This window comes from Osmerus eperlanus, chromosome 11 (genome assembly GCF_963692335.1).
Source record: "Osmerus eperlanus chromosome 11, fOsmEpe2.1, whole genome shotgun sequence".
NCBI lineage: Eukaryota > Metazoa > Chordata > Actinopteri > Osmeriformes > Osmeridae > Osmerus > Osmerus eperlanus.
Window position 1 is genome coordinate 7,062,803 of NC_085028.1, and position 21,535 is coordinate 7,084,337.

Below are 21,535 nucleotides of genomic sequence, written 5' to 3' on the forward strand. Positions count from 1 at the left end.
TGTGAGGCCCTTATTTTGGATCTTGAGCACAGCTTTCTACAGCCGTGCCCTTTGTCATTAAATGCTAAATTAGCATTAATTATGACAGTTTTCACATCCAGCCAGCCGTGTCTAATATGAGAGCGAGAGAGCACACTGCTGGCTCACACATTGTGTGTCACGATCATTACTGTCTTTGTTGAGGAGAAGGAGGAGAGGCGTCAGCCACAGCCTTCCTGCTGTCTTCCCTTCTCCTCCTTGTTTTTTCCCCTCTATTCCTCTTCTCTCTCCTCTCCCCTTCTCTTTCATCTTCCATCCCCCTTTTCATGTCTCTTCGGTGTCCCAGCCGTTCGCTCGTCGTCTTTTATCTACCCTTTTTTTTCCCTCCAACCACGCAGCCTTCTGTACTCTCACAGAACACAGTGGCTAGTAAACCCCCGAACAGTACGCCAGGCGTATCTTATCAGATGAATAATCTGTCCTTGTATTACGAGAGAGAGGCAGAGACACAAGGCATCGGCAGAGCAGCACACCAGGAAGCATGTGGAAGGCTGCGCTCACATTAACATAACAATTGGATTTTTCCTTGGTGTGTTTCATTTGGATTGTGCTGCTAGGCAGACCAGCACAATCCCTCTGTGTGTGTGTGTGTGTGTCAGTTCACACAACTTAGTGTAGATGCACGCAGATTATGTATGGGTCTGTATGTGTGTGGGATGGGGGCGAGGGGTAGAGATGTGGGGCTGGTGATAGAGAGATGCGGGAATGATCAATAGGAACTGAGATACAGAAAGACGTGGCGAGGAGGGCAGGTGGAGTAAAAAGAAAGCAGGCAAAGTATCTTTCATACGGGCCCGTCAGGTCATGCTTTAATGCCTGGCAGAGGAGGAGCAGCCGAGACAGTAGGCTCTGAAAGCTGTTTTCCCTGGAGACATGGTGCCTGGAGAGGAAGCTCTGCTGTGTCCTGGTGTGCCTCTACTGGTTTGGGGGATAAGAGAGGAGAGAAGAAGAGACAGAAGAGGAGAGGAGAAGACAGGAAAGGAGAGAAGAGAAGAGAAGAGAGGAGAGGAGAGGAGAGAAGAGAGGAGAAGAGAGGAGAAGAGAGGAGAAGAGAGGAGAGGAGAGAAGAGAGGAGAAGAGAGGAGAAGAGAGGAGAGGAGAGGAGAGGAGAGGAGAGGAGAGAAGAGAGGAGAAGAGAGGAGAAGACAGGAGAGGAGAAGACAGGAGAGGAGAAGACAGGAGAGGAGAAGACAGGAGAGGAGAGGAGAGAAGAGAGGAGAGGAGAGGAGAGAAGAGGACAAGACAGAAAGAGAGGAGAAGACAGGAGAGGAGAGGTGGAGAATAGAAGAGACAGAACATCTGAAGCCATGACCACCCCCCCCCCCTTCTCCTCCCCGCAACACCCCCCGTCCCTCCCTCTCTCCCCTCCTTCCCTTGTCAGAGAATCTCCGATGATATATAGTACTATGGGAGTTGGAGTGCAAGCTCCTGTAGAGAGTGGAAGTGGGTTTCATGAATACCGATGGTTTCATCAGCAGTCCCTGGGGCTGTCTGGGAGTCCCTCGGCCTGGCGCCTGCCACTCATAACCGCCCTCCTCCCACCCTTCTCCACGCCGCCCTCCGAGTGGGAGGAGTCACCCTGAATGACAGGAAGAAGCAGTTTGCCTGACAGAGTTGTCAGGAGATACATGTGAACAGCTGAGCTGATTGAATAAATGGTTTGTGTCCGTCACTTAACATTCGGCGGAATGCTCCTTTAATGCCAGCGGGTGACACTTAGTTGAGAGGCAGGCAGATGCCAAACTCAAGTCAAGAAAGGCCAGCTAAATGTTTAATGGGCCTGGAGTGAACCTGGTTGGATGTTTGTGACGTCTTTAAAGTGCAGTTTGTTCTTGTGTATACTTAGTGGGAATGTGTTTTGTTTCTTTTTTGTTTTTATTCTGCGGAATGTTCCCATGCGACAAGGCTCCAAAACGCCAAACAGTGTTTAGGCTCTCTGAGCACGCCTGCCGGACGTTTGGAGGTGTTCAGCTGACGTCTGCCTTGTTGTTTGTTGCTGTTTGTTGCTTGTCTTCCAGGTGGTGGGCGAGTGGCGCTTCAGCAAGATCCACTGTGACATCTTTGTCACACTGGACGTCATGATGTGTACGGCCAGCATCCTCAACCTCTGTGCCATCAGCATCGACCGGTGAGGGGGGGGGTGTTGGTGGAGGGACGGAGGGTTAGGGGAGGGGAGGGGAGGGGAGCGGAGCGGAGCGGAGGGGAAGAGAAGGGAATGGAATGGGAAAGGAAGGGAGGACGCACCTGAATAGCCTCATTGGCACCAAGGTTGGATGGGGTCAATTGGATCAGGAGATGACTAAATTTGAGGTGGAAAGGGAGGCACCCATGGAGGAATAAATAAAGAGAGGGAGGAATAGAAAATGCAAGACGGGGAGAGAGGAAGTCTCAAATAGATAAAGTAAGGGAGGGAGGAGCTTCGATTGTTCCGTCAGCACCCGGGCCAGTCAGATCACCAGATGAAAAATTGGTGGGGGGAGAAGGCGAGAAGCAACGACGGAGGAATAAAGAAAGGGAGGGAGGGAGGAGTTTAGATTGTTCAATCGGCACCCAGGTCAGGCTCCACTGAGGAGCCACAAAGGAAATGTTTAGATGTGAACACAGACAACAATGTAGCAGCTGTGTGCTGGTTAATAGTTGCATCAGGAGAACGGGAGGCTGGAGAGACAACCAGACCTATTACTCTCTCTTTCTTTCTCTCTCAATCTGTCTCCCTCTTTCCCATCCTTCTCTCTTCCTCGCTCTCTCCCCTTCTCTCTCTCTTCCTCTTCCTCTCTCTCTCTAGAGAGAGGAGGAGGAAGAGAGACAAGTGGAGCTGCTACTCTCTCCTGCCAGAGAAAGCTCCCAGCTCCCCTCTCATCAATGAATAAACGTGCTGCGATAAGAGCAAAACGTCACCATGGCCACACCGATGCTTGATTCAAAAGGTTTCATTAAAATGTCCATTGAGGTAATGTGTGTTCGATATATGAAATGCAAATGTAAGATGTATTCTAATGTATTCTGGGATAAAGTGAAGCCCACTCCAAATGCAGTATGGCTGGTGAATACCATAGAGGACCTGAGTAGTTTGAGTGTCCCCTTATCCTGGTCCACAGCGGTGATTAAGGTAGACACACAAACACACAATTACTCTCAGACACACACACACTCAATTACTCACAGACACAAGCACACACACACACACACACTCAATCATTCATTTACAGCCATAGAAAACTCTCTCCGACACACACATACACACAATTTCCCACAGACACACAAACACACACAAGCGCTTAATTACTCACAGACACAAGCAAACACACACAAAATCACTGAGAGACACACAACCTCTATCTAACACACAAGCCAACACACACACAAACTATCCCACATTGTCATGCACACACTTCCTCCACACTCTCCCGAAACAAAGTGAACCAATGAGGAGATCCAGCAAAGAAATGTAAAATAGCATTATTGAACTTTTCATCTATATTTTACTGATTAAATTCTGCGGAAGAGGGATAAGAGAACCAAGCTTGGTTTCCTGTAAGTGCTGCAGAATTGTAGAGGCTTAGTCAACCTACAGGATTAATAAACCAAATTACAATGGAATCAATATGGCAGAGGCTGCAAGATTCCTTGGATTTCCTGAGGGTTTTAGTCCAGTGATAAGGTCTGCCACCAGGCCAGTGCTAATTGATAAGGTTTCTCCTGAGGGATTCTGGGAGATGTGGTTCCTTCCGATACTTTGTTTCTTACAGCCCGCACATACAGACTCACACATGGGCTTTGGTGTCACACATACACATATGGGCAAACAAGCAAGTAAACTACCACAAACAGCTTCATGTGACCACCTACGCACATATACACGCACACAAACACACACACACAAACCCACGACCAATCATCACCCGCGAAGAGCACTCTCATTTGACACTCAGTAGGCTACATTACGTGCAATTTCCCCACTCACATAATTATCCTTCTCTTTTTTATAACAACACATTTGAGGGAACTATTCTTCTTCAGCAAGCAGGCATGTGTAAGTGTGGTGGTTCTGCTGTTTACAGCTGCCTGGCTCTCCTTCTGACAGCTTACTCTTTACCCAAGGAAAATCAAATGGCACCATGCCATCACGGTTACTAAAATATGACCCCACTGATCTCTCCCTTCTCTCTCTGGGGTAGATTTACTAACACTGCGCAGTTTACGCTGCGTCTGTTTATGCGAGTTTAGCAGACGCTTTTATCCAAAGCGACTTCCAAGAGAGAGCTTTACAAAAGTGCATAGGTCAATGATCATAAACAATGAGATAACCCCCAAAACATTGCGGGTAACCAAAACAGCATACAAACATGAAGAACATCCACACCCTCTGAAAAAATTGGCCTATGTCTTCGCCTTGCTCGGATCACTGCTGCCATTGAATAAGGTAAATTTGTACACACGGGAAAACGCGCTCCTGGTTTCGACCTGCTTTTAAGAGGCGGACCATTTTCCCCGCAGGATACAGGCGCGCTCTTACTGGCAGTCTTTGTAAATACCGCAGAATATATAATTAAGCACACTTTACGCGTATTCTCCCACCTTTTGAGTGGAAGTCCCACTTTCCCCATGACCCTCCCACAAACGCATATTGAAAGCGCGACTTGCCTGTTCTCGCTCATGTGGCAGGCAATCTGCGATTTTACCCAAGTGCGCCCTGTTTGTAAATAGCCCGCATCGGGCTATTTACAAACAGGGCGCACTTGGGCGCAGTGCAGTCAGTGTTTGCGAACAATTAACGTCTGGAATCAGGCGCAAACGGCTTGATAAATCTAGCCTTCAGTCTCTGTCTCTCTTTCTTTCTTAACTTCTTTCTTTCTCTTCACTATCCTCTCTCACACACACCCTTCTGCCCCCACTCCACCCCCCCCCCCCCACACACACACACACACACACACCTTCTCCCAGGTACACAGCGGTGGCCATGCCAATGCTGTACAACACGCGCTACAGCTCCAGACGCCGTGTCACCGTCATGATCTCTGTGGTGTGGGTGCTGTCCTTTGCCATCTCCTGTCCCCTGCTGTTCGGCCTCAACAACACTGGTGAGCCACGCACACACACACACACACACATATCAATACACATACACATATCTACAATACATAGTATACAATACTCATTTCGGCATACAAACGCACAAATATCTATATGGACACATACAAACACACACACTGCCTATATGCACACACCCGCAAACGCACGCATATACACACTCCCTTCCACACACACACTCAAAATGAATAAAGTTACAGTAGCCCGCCTGCCCCGCTGTAAATCCCAGCTGGCACATATTGCTTCTTCACATACAGTAGCAGGACGCCACCAGGCTAGCATCCTGCTCGGCCTGCCCGGTGCAAACGCACTCCATCATGTCAGGGCCAGTCTCCAACAGCCCCTCTGCTTCAGCCTCATGGTGCTCCGGCTGGGATCTGGGTCTCAGTCACCAGGCTGACATGATGTGGAGACAATGTAGTGAGCTAACGTTACACAGCAGCTACGTCTGCTACTCTGCTGAACACCATGGTGTAAATCCCCGACGGGAGTTAGCACGGCTCGAGGTCTCAGGAGGGGTCAGGACTGAAATATGCCGTCCTTCTCCCTTGTTCCATCCTTCGTCTCTCGCTCCCTCCCTCCCCCCCTTCTTCCCTCCCTCCCTTCCTTCCTTTCTTCCCACATTCCCTCCCTTTCATCCTCCCTTCTTTCCTTCCCCTCCTCTACTTCCCTCCCTGCCCTCCCCTAGCAACGCGTGACGAGGCACAGTGCGTGATCGCCAACCCGGCCTTCGTGGTCTACTCCTCCATCGTGTCCTTCTACGTCCCCTTCATCATCACCCTGCTGGTGTACGTGCAGATCTACGTTGTGCTCCGCAAGCGGCGGAAACGCGTCAACACCAAGCCCAAGCGCTCCGGCCACCAGGGCCCCGAGCACGAGCTGGCCGCCACGCTGAAGGTGAGCCTGACAGAGACAGACGCTAGAACAGAGCTTAAGAAGACTGTACCAGGCCAGCTATAGTCTTACGGTCTATGAAGGTGACAGAGATCATGTTTATTTATTTTTTTACAAGGCCAGGGCCAACAAATTAAATGCATTTAGGAGTTTGGCTGTATGCGTGAATCATACACAAATGGCTACTGATATTGAACTGGACAAGCGACACGTAGATTAGGTGTGTATTATATAAGCAAGTACAAGGAAGGAGTTGTGTCTTGGTGTGTCTCTCTCTGGCTCCACCAGAACCCCAGAGTGCTGCTCTGATCCAGGTTCTCCTCTGTTCCAGCTGCCACTATTCCAGGCTTTCTCTGGTCACACGACCCTAAAGAGAGACAGAAAAGGGAGATTTGGACCGTACTGTACTTACCCTGGTCATGTGATCACAGACATGCTCTTGTTTAACCCCCCTGACCCTCTTGAGACACAGGAGATTAGCTTCTAGAAGGTCTGTGTTGAGCCGGCTGAGACAGGTTCATCCTCTCCCTGCTACTCTCTGAATCACAAAAACACTGGCTCAGTGATCCCCCCAGAACACAAGAAGCAAATGAGAAAGCACACCAACACACACACACTGTCCCTCAGGAGCACACACACAAACGCACACGCACACACTCACTGCCCCGAGGAGAACACAAACACACTTACAAACCCATCATCATTGATTTTGTAGAGAGATCAACAGCCATCCTTCTAGCGGAGGTCAGGATCTCCCAAGATCCAGTGATCCAGGCAGTCCCCAGTCTCAACCCCCCAGTCTCAGACCCCCAGTCTCAACCCCCCACTCTCAGCCCCCTAGTCTCAACCCCCCACTCTCAGACCGCCAGTCTCAACCCCCCACTCTCAGTCCCCCAGTCTCAACCCCCTGGCCACCTATGCTCATGGATTGGCAGGTCTCTTTCCCTGAACCTCAGCAGTAATTCTGAACAATTCTGTCGTGCTACTGAAAACTTTCCCTTTCATCCATACGGATTTTACTGACGCAAAGCAGATCAATGACTTCTGAGCCCAGAAACACAGTAATGTATTTGACTCTGCTTTACTCTTACACAAACAGTAAAGTAAATGCCTTTGGTTGGTGTGTGTATGACTGTGTGTGTGGATGTCTGGGTGCATAATCCATGTCAGCATGGATCAGCAGGTCTAACCATTGCTAATGTAATAGCAAGGCAGTTGCAAGGAATACAGTCCTCATCAGTTTTGGCTGTCAGTCAATACATGTTTTAAATTATAATAATACTTGACCTATGCCAGTTATTTCTACACCTGCCATGAATACTGTTATTGACATCATGGAGAATTAAAGGGTACACACACACACACACAATCACACACACAGTAACACAGATGGACTGTGATGTTTTTGATGGCTGATCTTTGTTCTAAGTGGTTTCTCTCAAAGACAGATTGATTAACCAGAGAGCTATGGTAAAGAACTACAGTTATAAAATCATCTTTTGAATTGTAGACACTCAATAAGAATGTACTATAGCAACTGTTTCCAGTATATCATCTGTGAAATCATGACAGGATTCATGTGGAAATAAATATAATTTCCCTGCTGATAATTAGAAGCAATATGGTAGTTTTATTGTCAGGTAGAATGTTAAAATCAATATTCAGTAAATTGATAATTAATTAGAAGTATATGGTCGTTTCAATGGAAGGGAGAAAAGGCTGTAATAGGCCTGTGTACTAAAGCTGTCTCTCTCCCCTGGCCTTCCCTCTCTTTCTCCCTGACCTCCCTCTCTCACCCTGACCTCCCTCTCTCACCCTGACCTCCCTCTCTCACCCTGACCTCCCTCTCTCACCCTGACCTCCCTCTCTCACCCCTGGCCTCCCTCTCTCACCCCTGACCTCCCTCTCTCACCCTGACCTCCCTCTCTCACCCCTGGCCTCCCTCTCTCACCCCTGACCTCCCTCTCTCACCCTGACCTCCCTCTCTCACCCTGACCTCCCTCTCTCACCCTGACCTCCCTCTCTCACCCCTGACCTCCCTCTCTCACCCCTGGCCTCCCTCTCTCACCCCTGACCTCCCTCTCTCACCCCTGACCTCCCTCTCTCACCCCTGACCTCCCTCTCTCACCCCTGGCCTTCCCTCTCTTTCTCCCTGACCTCCCTCTCTCACCCTGACCTCCCTCTCTCACCCTGACCTCCCTCTCTCACCCCTGGCCTCCCTCTCTCACCCCTGACCTCCCTCTCTCACCCTGACCTCCCTCTCTCACCCCTGACCTCCCTCTCTCACCCTGACCTCCCTCTCTCACCCTGACCTCCCTCTCTCACCCCTGACCTCCCTCTCTCACCCCTGGCCTCCCTCTCTCACCCCTGACCTCCCTCTCTCACCCCTGACCTCCCTCTCTCACCCCTGGCCTCCCTCTCTCACCCCTGGCCTCCCTCTCTCACCCTGACCTCCCTCTCTCACCCCTGGCCTCCCTCTCTCACCCCTGACCTCCCTCTCTCACCCCTGACCTCCCTCTCTCACCCCTGGCCTCTCTCTCACCCCTGGCTTCCCTCACTATCCCCGCTGGCCTCCCTCTCTCATCCCTGACCTCCCTCTCTCACCCCTGACCTCTGTCCCTCACTCCTGACCTCCCTCTCTCACTCCTGACCTCCCTCTCTCACCCCTGACCTCCCTCTCTCACCCCTGCCTCCCTCTCTCACCCCTGCCTCCCTCTCTCACCCCTGACCTCCCTCTCTCACCCCTGTCCTCCCTCTCTCACCCCTGACCTCCCTCTCTCACCCCTGGCCTCCCTCTCTCACCCCTGACCTCCCTCTCTCATCCCTGACCTCCCTCTCTCACCCCTGACCTCTGTCCCTCACTCCTGACCTCCCTCGCTCACCCCTGGCCTCCCTCTCTCACCCCTGGCCTCTCTCCCCCTGGTGTCCTTCTTTCCACCTGGCCCCTCTTTCTCCCTCGGTCTATCTCTCTTTCCCCCCTGACCTCTTTCTCTCCCCTGACTTGTCTCTCTCTCCTGGCTTCTCTCTCTCCTCTGGCTTGTCTCTCTCCATATCTCCCTCTCTCTGCATGGTCCCTCTCTTCCCTGGCCTCTCTCTCCCTGCTGGTCTCTCTCTTCCCTGGCCTCTCTCTCCCCTGGTCTCTCTCTCTCTCTTGCTCCTCCTTCTGAAGCAAGAGAAGTGTACTCACCCAGAGGATGTACGTCTGTGCACTGTGATCGTCAAGTCTAATGGCAGCTTTCCTGTCAGCAAGAAGAAAGTGGTACGTTTAATTGTCTTGGTCTCATTCCAGATATATTTAGTAAACTCTCTGAGGGGGGGTGGGCGGGGGGCTGTGTGGGGGGGGAGCGCGCGCGCGCGGGGGGGGGGTGGCGGTGCTTCCCTTTGGTAAGGAAGTTAACATGGATCCACCTCCAGATTCTCCCCAGTTACCCCCATTAAAACGCGATTCATCAGATGCGTTAAGGATTCAATTTATCAAAGCAGTCGTCAGCGGAAGCCGTAATTATCATTTACCAAACTAAATGGATGATCGCAGCATGTTCATATAATCCCGCCGCCCGAAGGCCCATTATGTGAAGAATGTTTCTGGCACGATGCACCAACCCCCTCTCTGAAAGATTTACAATGTCTTTATTCACTGTATTAAATCACCACAGGCTCACGCTAGTCATTTCCGGTGTCTCACCAAATCTTCATCACAGTTATATCATGAAGCAAAACTGATTTTTGCAAATCATCCAATCACAGCTCAACAAAGAGTATTGTATCAGTAGTTAAAAACAGACCTTCCCCAATCCATCCAATCGCAGATATTCATCAAAGAGGTGGCCAACGAGGCGGAGGACATGGAGTTGGATGACCTGCAGACCTGCAGCAAGCCAGAGAAGCAGCAGAAGTGTCCAGACCCTCCCCAGGCTTCCAGCCACCAGCCCCCCCAGGCTTCCAGCCACCAGCCCCCCCAGGCCTCCTGCCACCAGCCCCCCCAGCCCCAGCCCTCACACCCCTCCCAGCAGCTGCTCCCCAGCAAGGCCCCCAACACCAGCCCCACCTCCACCCCACCCACCCCGCCCAAGGAGGCCCTGAAGACTCAGAAGAATGGGGACACTGGGCCCAAGGAGATCCAGGCGGAGCCTCCCAGGGTGACCAAGGCCTTCCAGACCCAGGCCCTGCCCAACGGCAAGACCCAGACCTCCGTCAAGACCATGAGCAAGAGGAAGATCTCCCAGCAGAAAGAGAAGAAAGCCACACAGATGTTAGCTATCGTCCTGGGTGAGTAGAAGTACTTATTTGAGTATTTGCTCAAGTAACTTACTTACTTATTAGAGTAATACTTGTAAGTGTATTGATTTATTTGACGATCCACCTTGTGGGCCACCCTTCAGACCTCTGACACAACTTGAACAGGTAGTTAGAATCGCAGGACGATGAAGACAAAAAGTTGCTGTAGGAGAGTAACGACAGCGATGTTAGGGGATCTGGTGTTTGGTCTCTGTAAAGGCAAGGGTACCATGTGTTACCAAGAGGAGCCAATTAAAAACAGCTGGTGTATTTGCTACTCCGAATGCAGTGTGCTGGTCTCCTGCCTGGCTGCTTTAGCTTTTGTTGTGCTGGCTGCTTCTGCTTAGTGAGAGTTTGAAAAGAACTGGAAGGCAGTGCAGTACACAGTGATGCAACAACATGAAAGCATTTGTCCTCTCTTCACTTTGTAACAGACACACAGTTTATTTTTTATTTTGTACAAGTATAATACTAAAGCAAATAAAGCACACACACCTAAGGTCTGCATCGAGACCTGTCTATCTTTAAATAGACTCTATGCTGTCTTTAATGGTATCGTCCCTCTCCTCTATCTCTTCTCCTTCTTGTGACTCCCTCCCCCCTCCATCTCACCCTTCCTCTCCCTCTTCAGGCGTGTTCATCATATGCTGGCTGCCCTTCTTCATCACTCACATCCTGAACACCCACTGCACCACCTGCAAGGTTCCGGCTGAGATGTACAACGCCTTCACATGGCTCGGCTATGTGAACAGCGCAGTCAACCCCATAATTTACACCACCTTCAACGTGGAGTTCAGGAAGGCCTTCATCAAGATCCTGCACTGCTAGGATGGTGTACGAGGAGGAAGCTACGAGGAAGAAGCAGTGACATCACGTGCTGTGTACTTCCATTGGCCGTATTGGGACTGCTACCTGTGACCAAGCCTGCTAGGAGACCAGAGTGACTTAGCGGCGGCCATTTTGGAAGACTATATCAGACAATATGAACTAACTTTGTGGACTAACTGTTCTCTTGAATGAATGTAAATCAAAGGAATAACGTCTGTATCAATGAACTTGTTTCTTGGAAAAAATGTCATATTCTCTAGAGACCATTGTGCTTGTCACTCAAGAGCCATCCTTAATGTATATAATGCACACACACACGCAGGAACACGCACAGACACACACAACCACACACACATGGCTGTGATTAAAAAATAAAAAGCAAATCAACATAATATTTAATCTGTGTATAGGTTGTGTTTTTGCTGATGCCTGCATTCTGCGGATAACACCGAAGCATCAACAAACCAGTGTTTGTCTCAGTATTAAGCCCAATAATTGAACTAGAAGCTCCTCGCTTTTCAAAACTACCATAAATCAGAATGTGTGCTGAAAAAAACATAGAATTTTCTATTTCTCACTTTATCATCGGCAGAAGAGGATGCCACTTATGTGCAATGTAATTAAGAATTCAAATCAAAAAATTATTTTAATTGAATAAATGTATTATTATGAATATTATTATTCTCACTATTATTATTGTTATCGTTTGCTGTACATGCTTTGTCGAGGACACATTCAATGTGATTATATGGCTGCCGTGGAAACGTGATGCATGTTACATCGCTCCTAACCTTGATGTCTCATCAAATGTATGTTTGACCAAAAAAAAAAAAACGAAAGATGTTCAATAAAACACATTATGAGACACTGTACCGTGGCCCACAAACATCTGTTAACCTTCCTCCAATGACCTTCAATCCCACCAGTCTGAAAACTGATCCTGTAGCAATTTGTTATGTATTTTTCCACACTTTTCCCACAGTTGGGACACTGTCCTGTGTGGTCTTCTTTGAAAATTCACCAGGTGGATTGTGTGGTTGTTTGCGGTCGTTAAACACATTACCAGGAGCCCCAAACACTTCCTGAGTGGGTTGAGGGCCCTCCGCATCTCTGCTGGCCTTCACACATGCAAACAGAAAGGAATGGTGGTGCCTAACACAATCCTACATAGACCATCTCTCCATAATAGTCTAAAAACTAATTTTGCAGCACCGTCTGTATGTGTGTGTATGTGTGTGTGTGTGTGTGTGTGTGTGTGTGTGTGTGTGTGTGTGTGTGTGTGTGTGTGTGTGTGATGTGATGTGTGAGGATGACACAGTGTGATGTGCAAGCCACTTCTCCCAGGACATTAGAAGGCCATTAGCCCCATGGCAACCATTATCCGAGAAGAGTTGACTCAACATAGCAGATCAACTCTAACACACACATCATATACAGACTCAATGTAGAAACACATACCGTATGATACCCTCAGCCATACTAAAACACAGGCACAACACACATTCATACTCAAAAATGTACAGACTGGCAAACACACATACACTCACGGTCACACACATACACTCACACACACACTCCATACATGCCCCCTCCAACTGATCTACATACATTAGGTCGCCATGGGGACAGGGAATATAAATACCTGGGTTGACATATTCACATAAAATGTATGTCATAACAGCTGCTTCAGCTGTTTTCGCACCACTTCTGAGGTTCTTAGGAGGCAAAATTGACATTACAGTAGACTGAAAATTTAGATTGAGATAGTATGTATTATATGTATATTATATGTCTATAGACATACTGTTTATAGAAATGGATATACATTTATATATGAACATGGTACTGTAAATGTCATGTAAATGTACAGCACTGGCCTGATCTACAGTATGGGTTTCTACACGAACATGGTAAAGTGCCTGCCACATATACATATTTAGATATAAACATGGTACAGTATCTGATATATATACAGCAAATGTTTACTCCTCGACAGGTCTGCAAACGCCTTTGTAAACCGAGATTTGTTAAAACGTTTGTTAACCGAGACCGTAGGTCGAGGTTTACAAACAAATCGTTTTAACAAATCGAGGCTCATGAAAAGGCTCCAGAAAGGCTCATTCCAGAGCAGGGAAACATCTCCACCCTCAAGGCCTTCTCACTGAGGGGGGCACCCCTCACATTCCCCAGAACACCTCTTAGTGAACACAGTTGTAAGGCCGAAGACGCTTGTGTTTGTCCCCGGCTGTGAAACAATTCGGTTACATGTCAGGGAGATTGACTCGTTCATATCTGACTCCAATTTAGAAATGTGCAAGTACGTTACCTGTAACCTCGAGCGCTAAACAATCAATGACATGAGACTCTGACCTAGGTAAAAATGGTATGCTTGATCAGGGCACCGACCTTAAAGTAAGCATACTCACTAATCAGCCGTTTATCTCTACTATGGATATGGATTTAACCACCAACACAGTATGCAAACTGACCCCCAGAGGCTACGGTATTACCTTCGGAGCATGGAAAGTCCTACTGTATGTGACTCAGAGGCCTTAAGTTAAAACCTACTTAGAAAGTGTATGTCTATAGCCAGTGTTAGCCGTATCAACCTAACTAGGTCAAGGTTTTCACCGCCTTACTGTGATAGATACGTACAAGGAGAACCAGTAACTTAAAATGCTCAATGATTTATGCAACAACTGTCTAGTTTATTATCTAAATAGAAAGATAATCAATACAATAATAATCAAACAATCAAATACAAAACATACTTTAGGAGCAATCGTTAAGGGAGGTAATCACAATGAAACTAGGCTAATAGCCTAATGCACCGGAGCTCGTATAGTAAACAAAACTCAAAGTGATTGGTAAATCTTCTCCATATATACACCCAAAACTGTATACTAAAATAGGGACACCGGCCATATGAAAGAAAGAAACTCATAAAAATTCAAATTGGACCACCACTCATCATTACTCAAGGCTGCAGTAAACCAAGTGTGATGCCTTTGCAAGACAAGGGAATATGTAAACACATGTTGGACTATCAAAAAATGCCATCACAACTACTGCATGCACAAACTCTGTAAACCCTGTATATATACATACATGTTACAACATTAAAAGTATTACTAGAATGTCATACAAATAAGAAACAAAATCATATTAAACATGACATAAAAATATGTTTATAATTATATTTACATGAACACAAGTCTTCCTCGGTTCCCCCTCCTCTTCAACTGTTGAGGCCACCTCTCCAGAGGTGTCATCAAAGTGTGATGGTCATTTGAACATTACAGTCCCTTTTGTGCAAATCAAAGACTGTCCCAGATGAGTGTCTGAGTGACCAGTGACAAAGGGGCTGTATCCTTCAGGTCTCTGCCAACACAACCCTACACAGTTATACAGCCGTGGCCAAATGTATTGGGAACGACATACATTTTGTGTTTGCAAAGCTTGCTGGGCCTTGGCATAAAATGACTGCTTACATAATTTCAGTAAGTCATTTCATCAGCACAGGTGAAAGTGTGAACTAGTTCTAGCCAGGTGAAATCACTCTATCATTCTGATTGGATTTTAAGAGCAGATTGACGGCTGTAAAAGAGGGGACTATTATTGAAAATGTTCGCCCAAAAAAAGCTTTAAAAAATATGAAATGTGCCTTATTGCATTCCAGTATTCTATAGAAACATGTGAAAACATTTTCCTCAAAGACTGAACCAGCAAACTTGGAAAAACAAAATTTTTGTCATTGCCAAAACGTATTGCCACAACTGTACATATTGCATGTCAGCACATACTATCAGATCACATACAATCGTTACAAGCTGTCATCCTAGGTTGTATGTAACGTGACTTTGAAGACACCCTGCTGATTCCACACAGTCTTCCATTTTTAGAATCAGTGATTCTTTGTCTAAATCTGGTACACAACAACACAAATCCAAGTAGCATAGCAGGTGTGCGCATGAAAAAGCCTCACTAAGTGTCACCTCTGGGATGCATGTAGGAAGTCTGAAAGCAAGTGTTCTGCTGTAGTCTCTGTGGTAATTGTGGCGAGACCTCATTCCAGAGGCTGTGTGGAGACAGAAGCCAAATGTGTGTGTGTGCATGAGAGTGTGTGTGTTTGTGTGTGTGTAGATGTGTGTGTGGGTGGGTGTGTGTTACACACAAAAACGTCTCGCTAAATTTGGAGATGATTCACAGCTAATTGACGATTTTACACTCGATCAATTAGATGGGGGACGAGCGTCGGGGTTGGCCAGTGGTCTGGAGGGTCCACCAGAGGATGTCTGCAGGGTCCTCGTGCCCCGCTACATTTGATGTGCTTTGAGGCAGCGCTGGCTGTCTGTTCCTGAATTCCCTGACTACTGATTGGTTATGCATACGCACTCACTGCTGATTGGGGCAGCGGAGGGGTAGAGTCCGCCAGCAGCCAATCATCCGATTGGCTTTTAAGGAGCTCCCTCGGGCTCCTCCCCTTCCCCCCTCCTCCTCATTCCTTCCACCCCCTCCTCACCATCCCGGATCCTCCTCACCTTCCCCCTTCCTCCCCCATCTCTCCCACTAAACCCAAACATCCACCTCTTCAGTCACAGTCAGTCTGGAAACCATAGCAATGCAGTCTCCCATGTCATATCGACCAAAGACACACACATGCACGTCAACACACACACACTCACCCAAACACACACGCACGGTGTAGTCTATTATTGACTGTGACATTGATTCTCTGTAACGTTTTAAGGCTGCCTGGAGAAAGCTACTGACAGGTCTGTACCCACAGGGACAGCTGTGGAGAGCAGAGGTATGCAGGCCTTTTTGGAGAGGGCTTGGCTCCTCTCCAAACACCGGCTCCTTCTGACTCTGTCTGTCCGGCTGATGGGCTCCTCTCGTTTTTCCTCGTCTTTCCAGACTGGCGATTGGCAGGTTCAAATATCGAAGTGGAGGTGATGTGTGAGTGTGTGTGTGTGTGTGGCTTGGGTCTGTGTGCATTCATGTACTGTATGTGTGTGGTTTCAGTATGTGTGTGTGGGTGTGTGTATGTATCTGTGTGTGTGAGTTTTGGCTTCTCCGGTGTGTTTGTTCCCACACCGCAACGTCTAATAAAGACAATCTAATAGCTCATCTGCATTATTGAAAACTTCCCACGTTGTAGCTGCACCCCGAAACGCTGAAAGGGTTTTAGTGGCGCCTGCCTCGGGGCCGTGATGCCTGGCTGCTTGATTCCTGACTGACTGATTGCGAGGGCTGCTCCTGCTGAACGTGAGTGTTACCCCTCAGAATGCTCTGGTTACCATGGTGAAGGGATAATCAAAGCCCTCCCTGCTGCTTCCCATCAGGCAACCATTTGATCCTGAGTGTTCCACGGTTCTCTCTTCATCTCTCCACCTCTCCGTCCCTCTCCATCTGTCTCCGACTTGGTATCCCCTCTCTCTTCATCTCTCTCTCCCTCTGTCTCCCTCTCTTTCTTTCTCTGTGTCCTCCTCTCTCTCTCTCTCTCACTCTCTCTCTCTCTCTCTCTCTCTCTCTCTCTCTCTCTCTCTCTCTCTCTCTCTCTCTCTCTCTCTCACTCTTTCTCTCTCCATATATTCTTCTCTGCCCCACTCTCTTTCTTCATCTCCTCCCCCCAACTCTCTCACTCTCCATCTCTCTCTGCCCCCTCTCTCTCCACACCCTCTCACTGTCACCCCCCCCCCCCCCTCTCTTCGTCCTCATCACACTCTCAGCCCATCCTCTTCATCAGACGAGCAGAAATCAAATATATTATGTGGGTCTCGCGCCGAGACAGTGGAGGTGAGCAGCCTGAGAGTGAGAGGTGAGAGTGGACCTCACAACACAGAGGAGGAAGAGAAGGTACCGGGGAGAGGTGAGCCCCCAGCTCCAACCACCACTTAGCAGTGATTCTCTGTACAAAACTGAGGGCTAATGTGAAATGGGGCCATTTTTCAACCTCCAGGACACATCAATCAGTCAGTGTGGAGCAAGAGGCTGGCCTGGTGGGACTGGGCAGCAGGACTCAGGGTTTTAGGGTATCTGCGTGTTCCATCGGAAATGATAAATGTTGTTTACTTCAGTTTGACTTCGGAGGAATGGCATTTTACTTTACTCTGGAGAGAGATCACTCTCAGATTAAAAGAAATGGAACGTAACAAATAATGATGGCAGATAGAAAATGTTAGCAATCACGTCATCAGTGGCCACATCTCTTTGTAAATAATCTGTATTTTCGAACAAAAGTGAGGCTGTTTTCTTCCAGGGCCCATGATTACAGCTCTGTTTGATTCCTTCTGTGAGCTGTACAGAAGCACAAGAGCCTCACAATGAATGTGTTGTCAACTAAAGAATAGACCAACTCCCACAATAGACCCACATTGCTTAGACAACAAGACAATAATCAAAAACGAATTAGACACATATTGTCTACAATTTGTAGTCCACAATATTTTGTATTATTTAGACTGGGAAAAGTGCTTACGTTCTTGTAAACAGCATCTTGTTCGTGGATTAATTCAGTAAGAGCAGTTGCTAGGGAAGAGGTTGCACCAAAACGAATGGTTGTTGTTGTGGATCTGGTGTCATTGTCGTCGATAGTAACCACCACTTCCTGTTCCCCAGGGAGTCCAAGGGGAGGTGCCAGGATAGTCAACAGGCCATTAGGGAGGACAGGATGGATGCTTCCCTCTCACTCCACTTCCCCCAGGGAGAGACAGCAGTCCTGGTCAATACTGAGGAGGAGGCTGGAGATAGGTGGGAACCAATGACGCGCCACAGAGAGGAGGCTGGAGAGAGGTGGGAACCAATGACGCGCCACAGAGAGGAGGCTGGAGAGAGGTGGGAACCAATGACTCGCCACAGAGAGGAGGCTGGAGAGAGGTGGGAACCAATGACGCGCCACAGAGAGGAGGCTGGAGAGAGGTGGGAACCAATGATGCGCCACAGAGAGGAGGCTGGAGAGAGGTGGGAACCAATGACGCGCCACAGAGAGGAGGCTGGAGAGAGGTGGGAACCAATGACACACCACAGAGAGGTGCTGAAGAGAGGTGGGAACCAATGACGCGCCACAGAGAGGAGGCTGGAGAGAGGTGGGACCAATGACGCGCCACAGAGAGGAGGCTGGAGAGAGGTGGGAACCAATGACGCGCCACAGAGAGGAGGCTGGAGAGAGGTGGGAACCAATGACGTGCCACAGAGAGGAGGCTGGAGAGAGGTGGGAACCAATGACGCGCCACAGAGAGGAGGCTGGAGAGAGGTGGGAACCAATGACGCGCCACAGAGAGGAGGCTGGAGAGAGGTGGGAACCAATAACGCGCCACAGAGAGGAGGCTGGAAAGAGGTGGGAACCAATGACGCGCCACAGAGAGGAGGCTGAAGAGAGGTGGGAACGAATGACGCGCCACAGAGAGGAGGCTGGAGAGAGGTGGGAACTAATGACGCGCCACAGAGAGGAGGCTGGAGAGAGGTGGGAACCAATGATGCGTCACAGAGAGGAGGCTGGAGAGAGGTGGGAACCAATGACGCGCCACAGAGAGGAGGCTGAAGAGAGGTGGGAACCAATGACGCGCCACAGAGAGGAGGCTGGATAGAGGTAGGAACCAATGATGCGTCACAGAGAGGAGGCTGAAGAGAGGTGGGAACCAATGACGCACCACAGAGACGCTGGAGAGAGGTGGGAACCAATGACGCGCCACAGAGAGGAGGCTGGAGAGAGGTGGGAACCAATGACGCGCCACAGAGAGGAGGCTGGAGAGAGGTGGGAACCAATGATGCGCCACAGAGAGGAGGCTGGAGAGAGGTGGGAACCAATGACGCGCCACAGAGAGGAGGCTGAAGAGAGGTGGGAACCAATGACGCGCCACAGAGAGGAGGCTGGATAGAGGTAGGAACCAATGATGCGTCACAGAGAGGAGGCTGAAGAGAGGTGGGAACCAATGATGCGTCACAGAGAGGAGGCTGAAGAGAGGTGGGAACCAATGACGCGCCGCAGAGAGTTCTTCTTTTCTTCACTTTTGTCTTCTTTTTTTTTTTTTCAGGAAACGGCGCTATGCTAATTAAATGTTACTCCTTGAAGTTTCAGTCTAGACGGACAGGCAGAGGCCTCTGGCCCTAAGAAAGAACCGGTATCAAACAAGCAGATATATTCCAAATTCAAATTGAAGCACTGTGTGCTGGTGCTGTGGCAGAGAGAGTGATGGAGAGAGAGAAATAGAGAGAGAGGGCGAGAGAACACTATCAACTGCATCAACATAAGTGCCCTGCCCTCTAATTAAAAACACGACCGCTCTACGCCCCCCCCCCCCCGCCCCCCCAAATATAAACCTCTCAGCTCAGCCAGCGTTGGAAGAGAGGATGGGGGTCCGAGTGACTCGTAATCATGAATCCCTCCCAGGCGTGGCAGGTATCAATCTGCATCCTGTCCCAGCCTTGGGGGGGTTCTAGGCAGCAAAAGTGACGAGGCAAGCCGGCCGGCGTGGCCCTGTTGTTAATTGTGTTGGGAGTGTCTGGACGCAGACTGAAGGAGAGCTCCCCGGGCGAGCTAGGCACAATCACACGCTGCTCTGCGCTCTCTCTTTTCCGAGTCAGGAGATGAGGGGAATTAGAGGGGCACAGCTGAGCCATGCAGACGTGTTGTGTTTGGCTTCCTAATGTGTTAATAACTCTGTTCCAGCTACTCGACCACAGAACAGGGCCACACACACACCACGCCAATCTACAAACCACTCCACTCTAACATCCCACCACACACACATTACACACACACACACCAGGCCCTGACACCCCCACCCTTCCACCTTTCATGCATCCATACTTCACACATCCAAATCAATACTGTCAAGCACCTGCGCCTTGCACAGCGTGCTGCCACGGCGACGGCGCTCGCTGACTAGACGGAGACAGAAACAGGAAATCACTCTGGCTGAGATGAAGCTCTTAAGTGCTGGCGCCGGCGTCATCCGTGATCTGTCATCTGTCTAGCAAATCTGACGTTTGATCTCTACTCTGGGCACACCTGGCCCTGTACCGGAAAAACCTGGTCGGTGCTGGTTATTACGGTTATGGTCACAGGATCAAAGGGTTCAGGGTTCAGGGGTCACTGAGAGGGATCACACCATGCTACGGAGGATCAGATCCAGAGATCTCATCCTTAATCCTAATCTGTGACCTCTGGAGACTGTGATGGACGATGCCCGGATCCCAGGTCAGCAGTAATCCCAGGCTATAAACTATAATCCCATACTACAGTACAAACACTCATTCCAGACTGAAAACACTACCGCCAGACTACACAGCTTCTGCATTGAAGATCTTCCTTCGACAGTGTCCATAAAATCCTGTAATCTCATTAAGAGTGTGAGATTTGGGGCCTGATTATCAAAACAGCCATCTGTGGCAGCAAGAAATAAAGCAATATATCACCTAGAATAAAAGTGTCAGCCATATGACATTGTATGACACATTTCATAGGTAGAATGTCATCTAGAGATCATCAGATTGGATAAATGAGCAGGAAGGGAAGTATTACCCGACAGAGAGAGTTCTTGCCTCCCCTGAAACTGATTTACACAGGTTGAGACGGGTGATCTTCAACTCCTCCTCAACCTGGAGTTGACCTTCAGATCAACCAGGGGAAGTTGGTACATATCACAGATGCTGACATCATCAGAGTTCAACTTTGAACAAGGAACAAAACTTTTTTAAACTGAAAGAAAAGTATGTGTCTCACTGGATGACAATGTCTGTCCCATCAGTGGTGTGGCCCTTCTGTTTGAGAGTACGACCTCTTTGATCCATGACGCAGCCACAGAAAGTCTAGAAAGAGTCGCGAGTTTCCAAAACTTCCAGACTCCCAGGCCAATATAAGCAGCTATGATACAGACATCCTCATACGCCATCATACGCTTATTGATTCATCTCAGCGTATCAGGTGATTTATATACTCTGGAGTAGAGACCGGGTGAGGCAATTCACTGGCCTCATTTCATCTTATTTAAGTCATCACACCTAATCTTCTCTTTTTCACCTGATTCAAAGGTACTCTGACTGGGAAGTTTCTCATCCCGCAGAAGGTGGTGTGATTGGACTTTTTATATTTCAGTAAAGACGAGTCTATGTGCCCCTCCTCAAACATTTTAAATGTGTTTAAAGTTGCGGATCCATCCTTCTTATGGAAAATACCTGTGATGAAGTATTTAGCCAGGGCCCTAGGTCTGGTTGTTTGTGTTTGCCTTGGGTGATACAACAGCCAGACACAGGATTTGACAAAATAGACCCTAGTCTCAGAAGCAGCAACAAACTACAACAGTGATTCCGTCGCTACTCACACAACTTCAGACATTTCACAAGGCTTCGGAAATTAAGGACAGAAATTCCAGTTTCAAAGACTGTATCAGCTTTCAACAGT

The 21,535-nt window shown here is 48.6% G+C and overlaps 1 protein-coding gene across 1 annotated transcript in view; it reads left to right on the forward strand.

The window, feature by feature from the left end:
* drd2a (dopamine receptor D2a) overlaps nt 1–11,990 on the forward strand; it is a 25,462-nt gene extending 13,472 nt beyond the window's left edge. The window contains exons 3-8 of the mRNA XM_062473183.1: nt 2,058–2,167; nt 4,984–5,120; nt 5,819–6,027; nt 9,194–9,283; nt 9,834–10,293; nt 10,934–11,990. Coding sequence (XP_062329167.1) covers nt 2,058–2,167; nt 4,984–5,120; nt 5,819–6,027; nt 9,194–9,283; nt 9,834–10,293; nt 10,934–11,130 — 1,203 coding nt within the window. The 3' untranslated portion in view covers nt 11,131–11,990. The remainder of the gene's footprint in view (nt 1–2,057; nt 2,168–4,983; nt 5,121–5,818; nt 6,028–9,193; nt 9,284–9,833; nt 10,294–10,933) is intronic.
* Nucleotides 11,991–21,535: the final 9,545 nt, after the last annotated feature.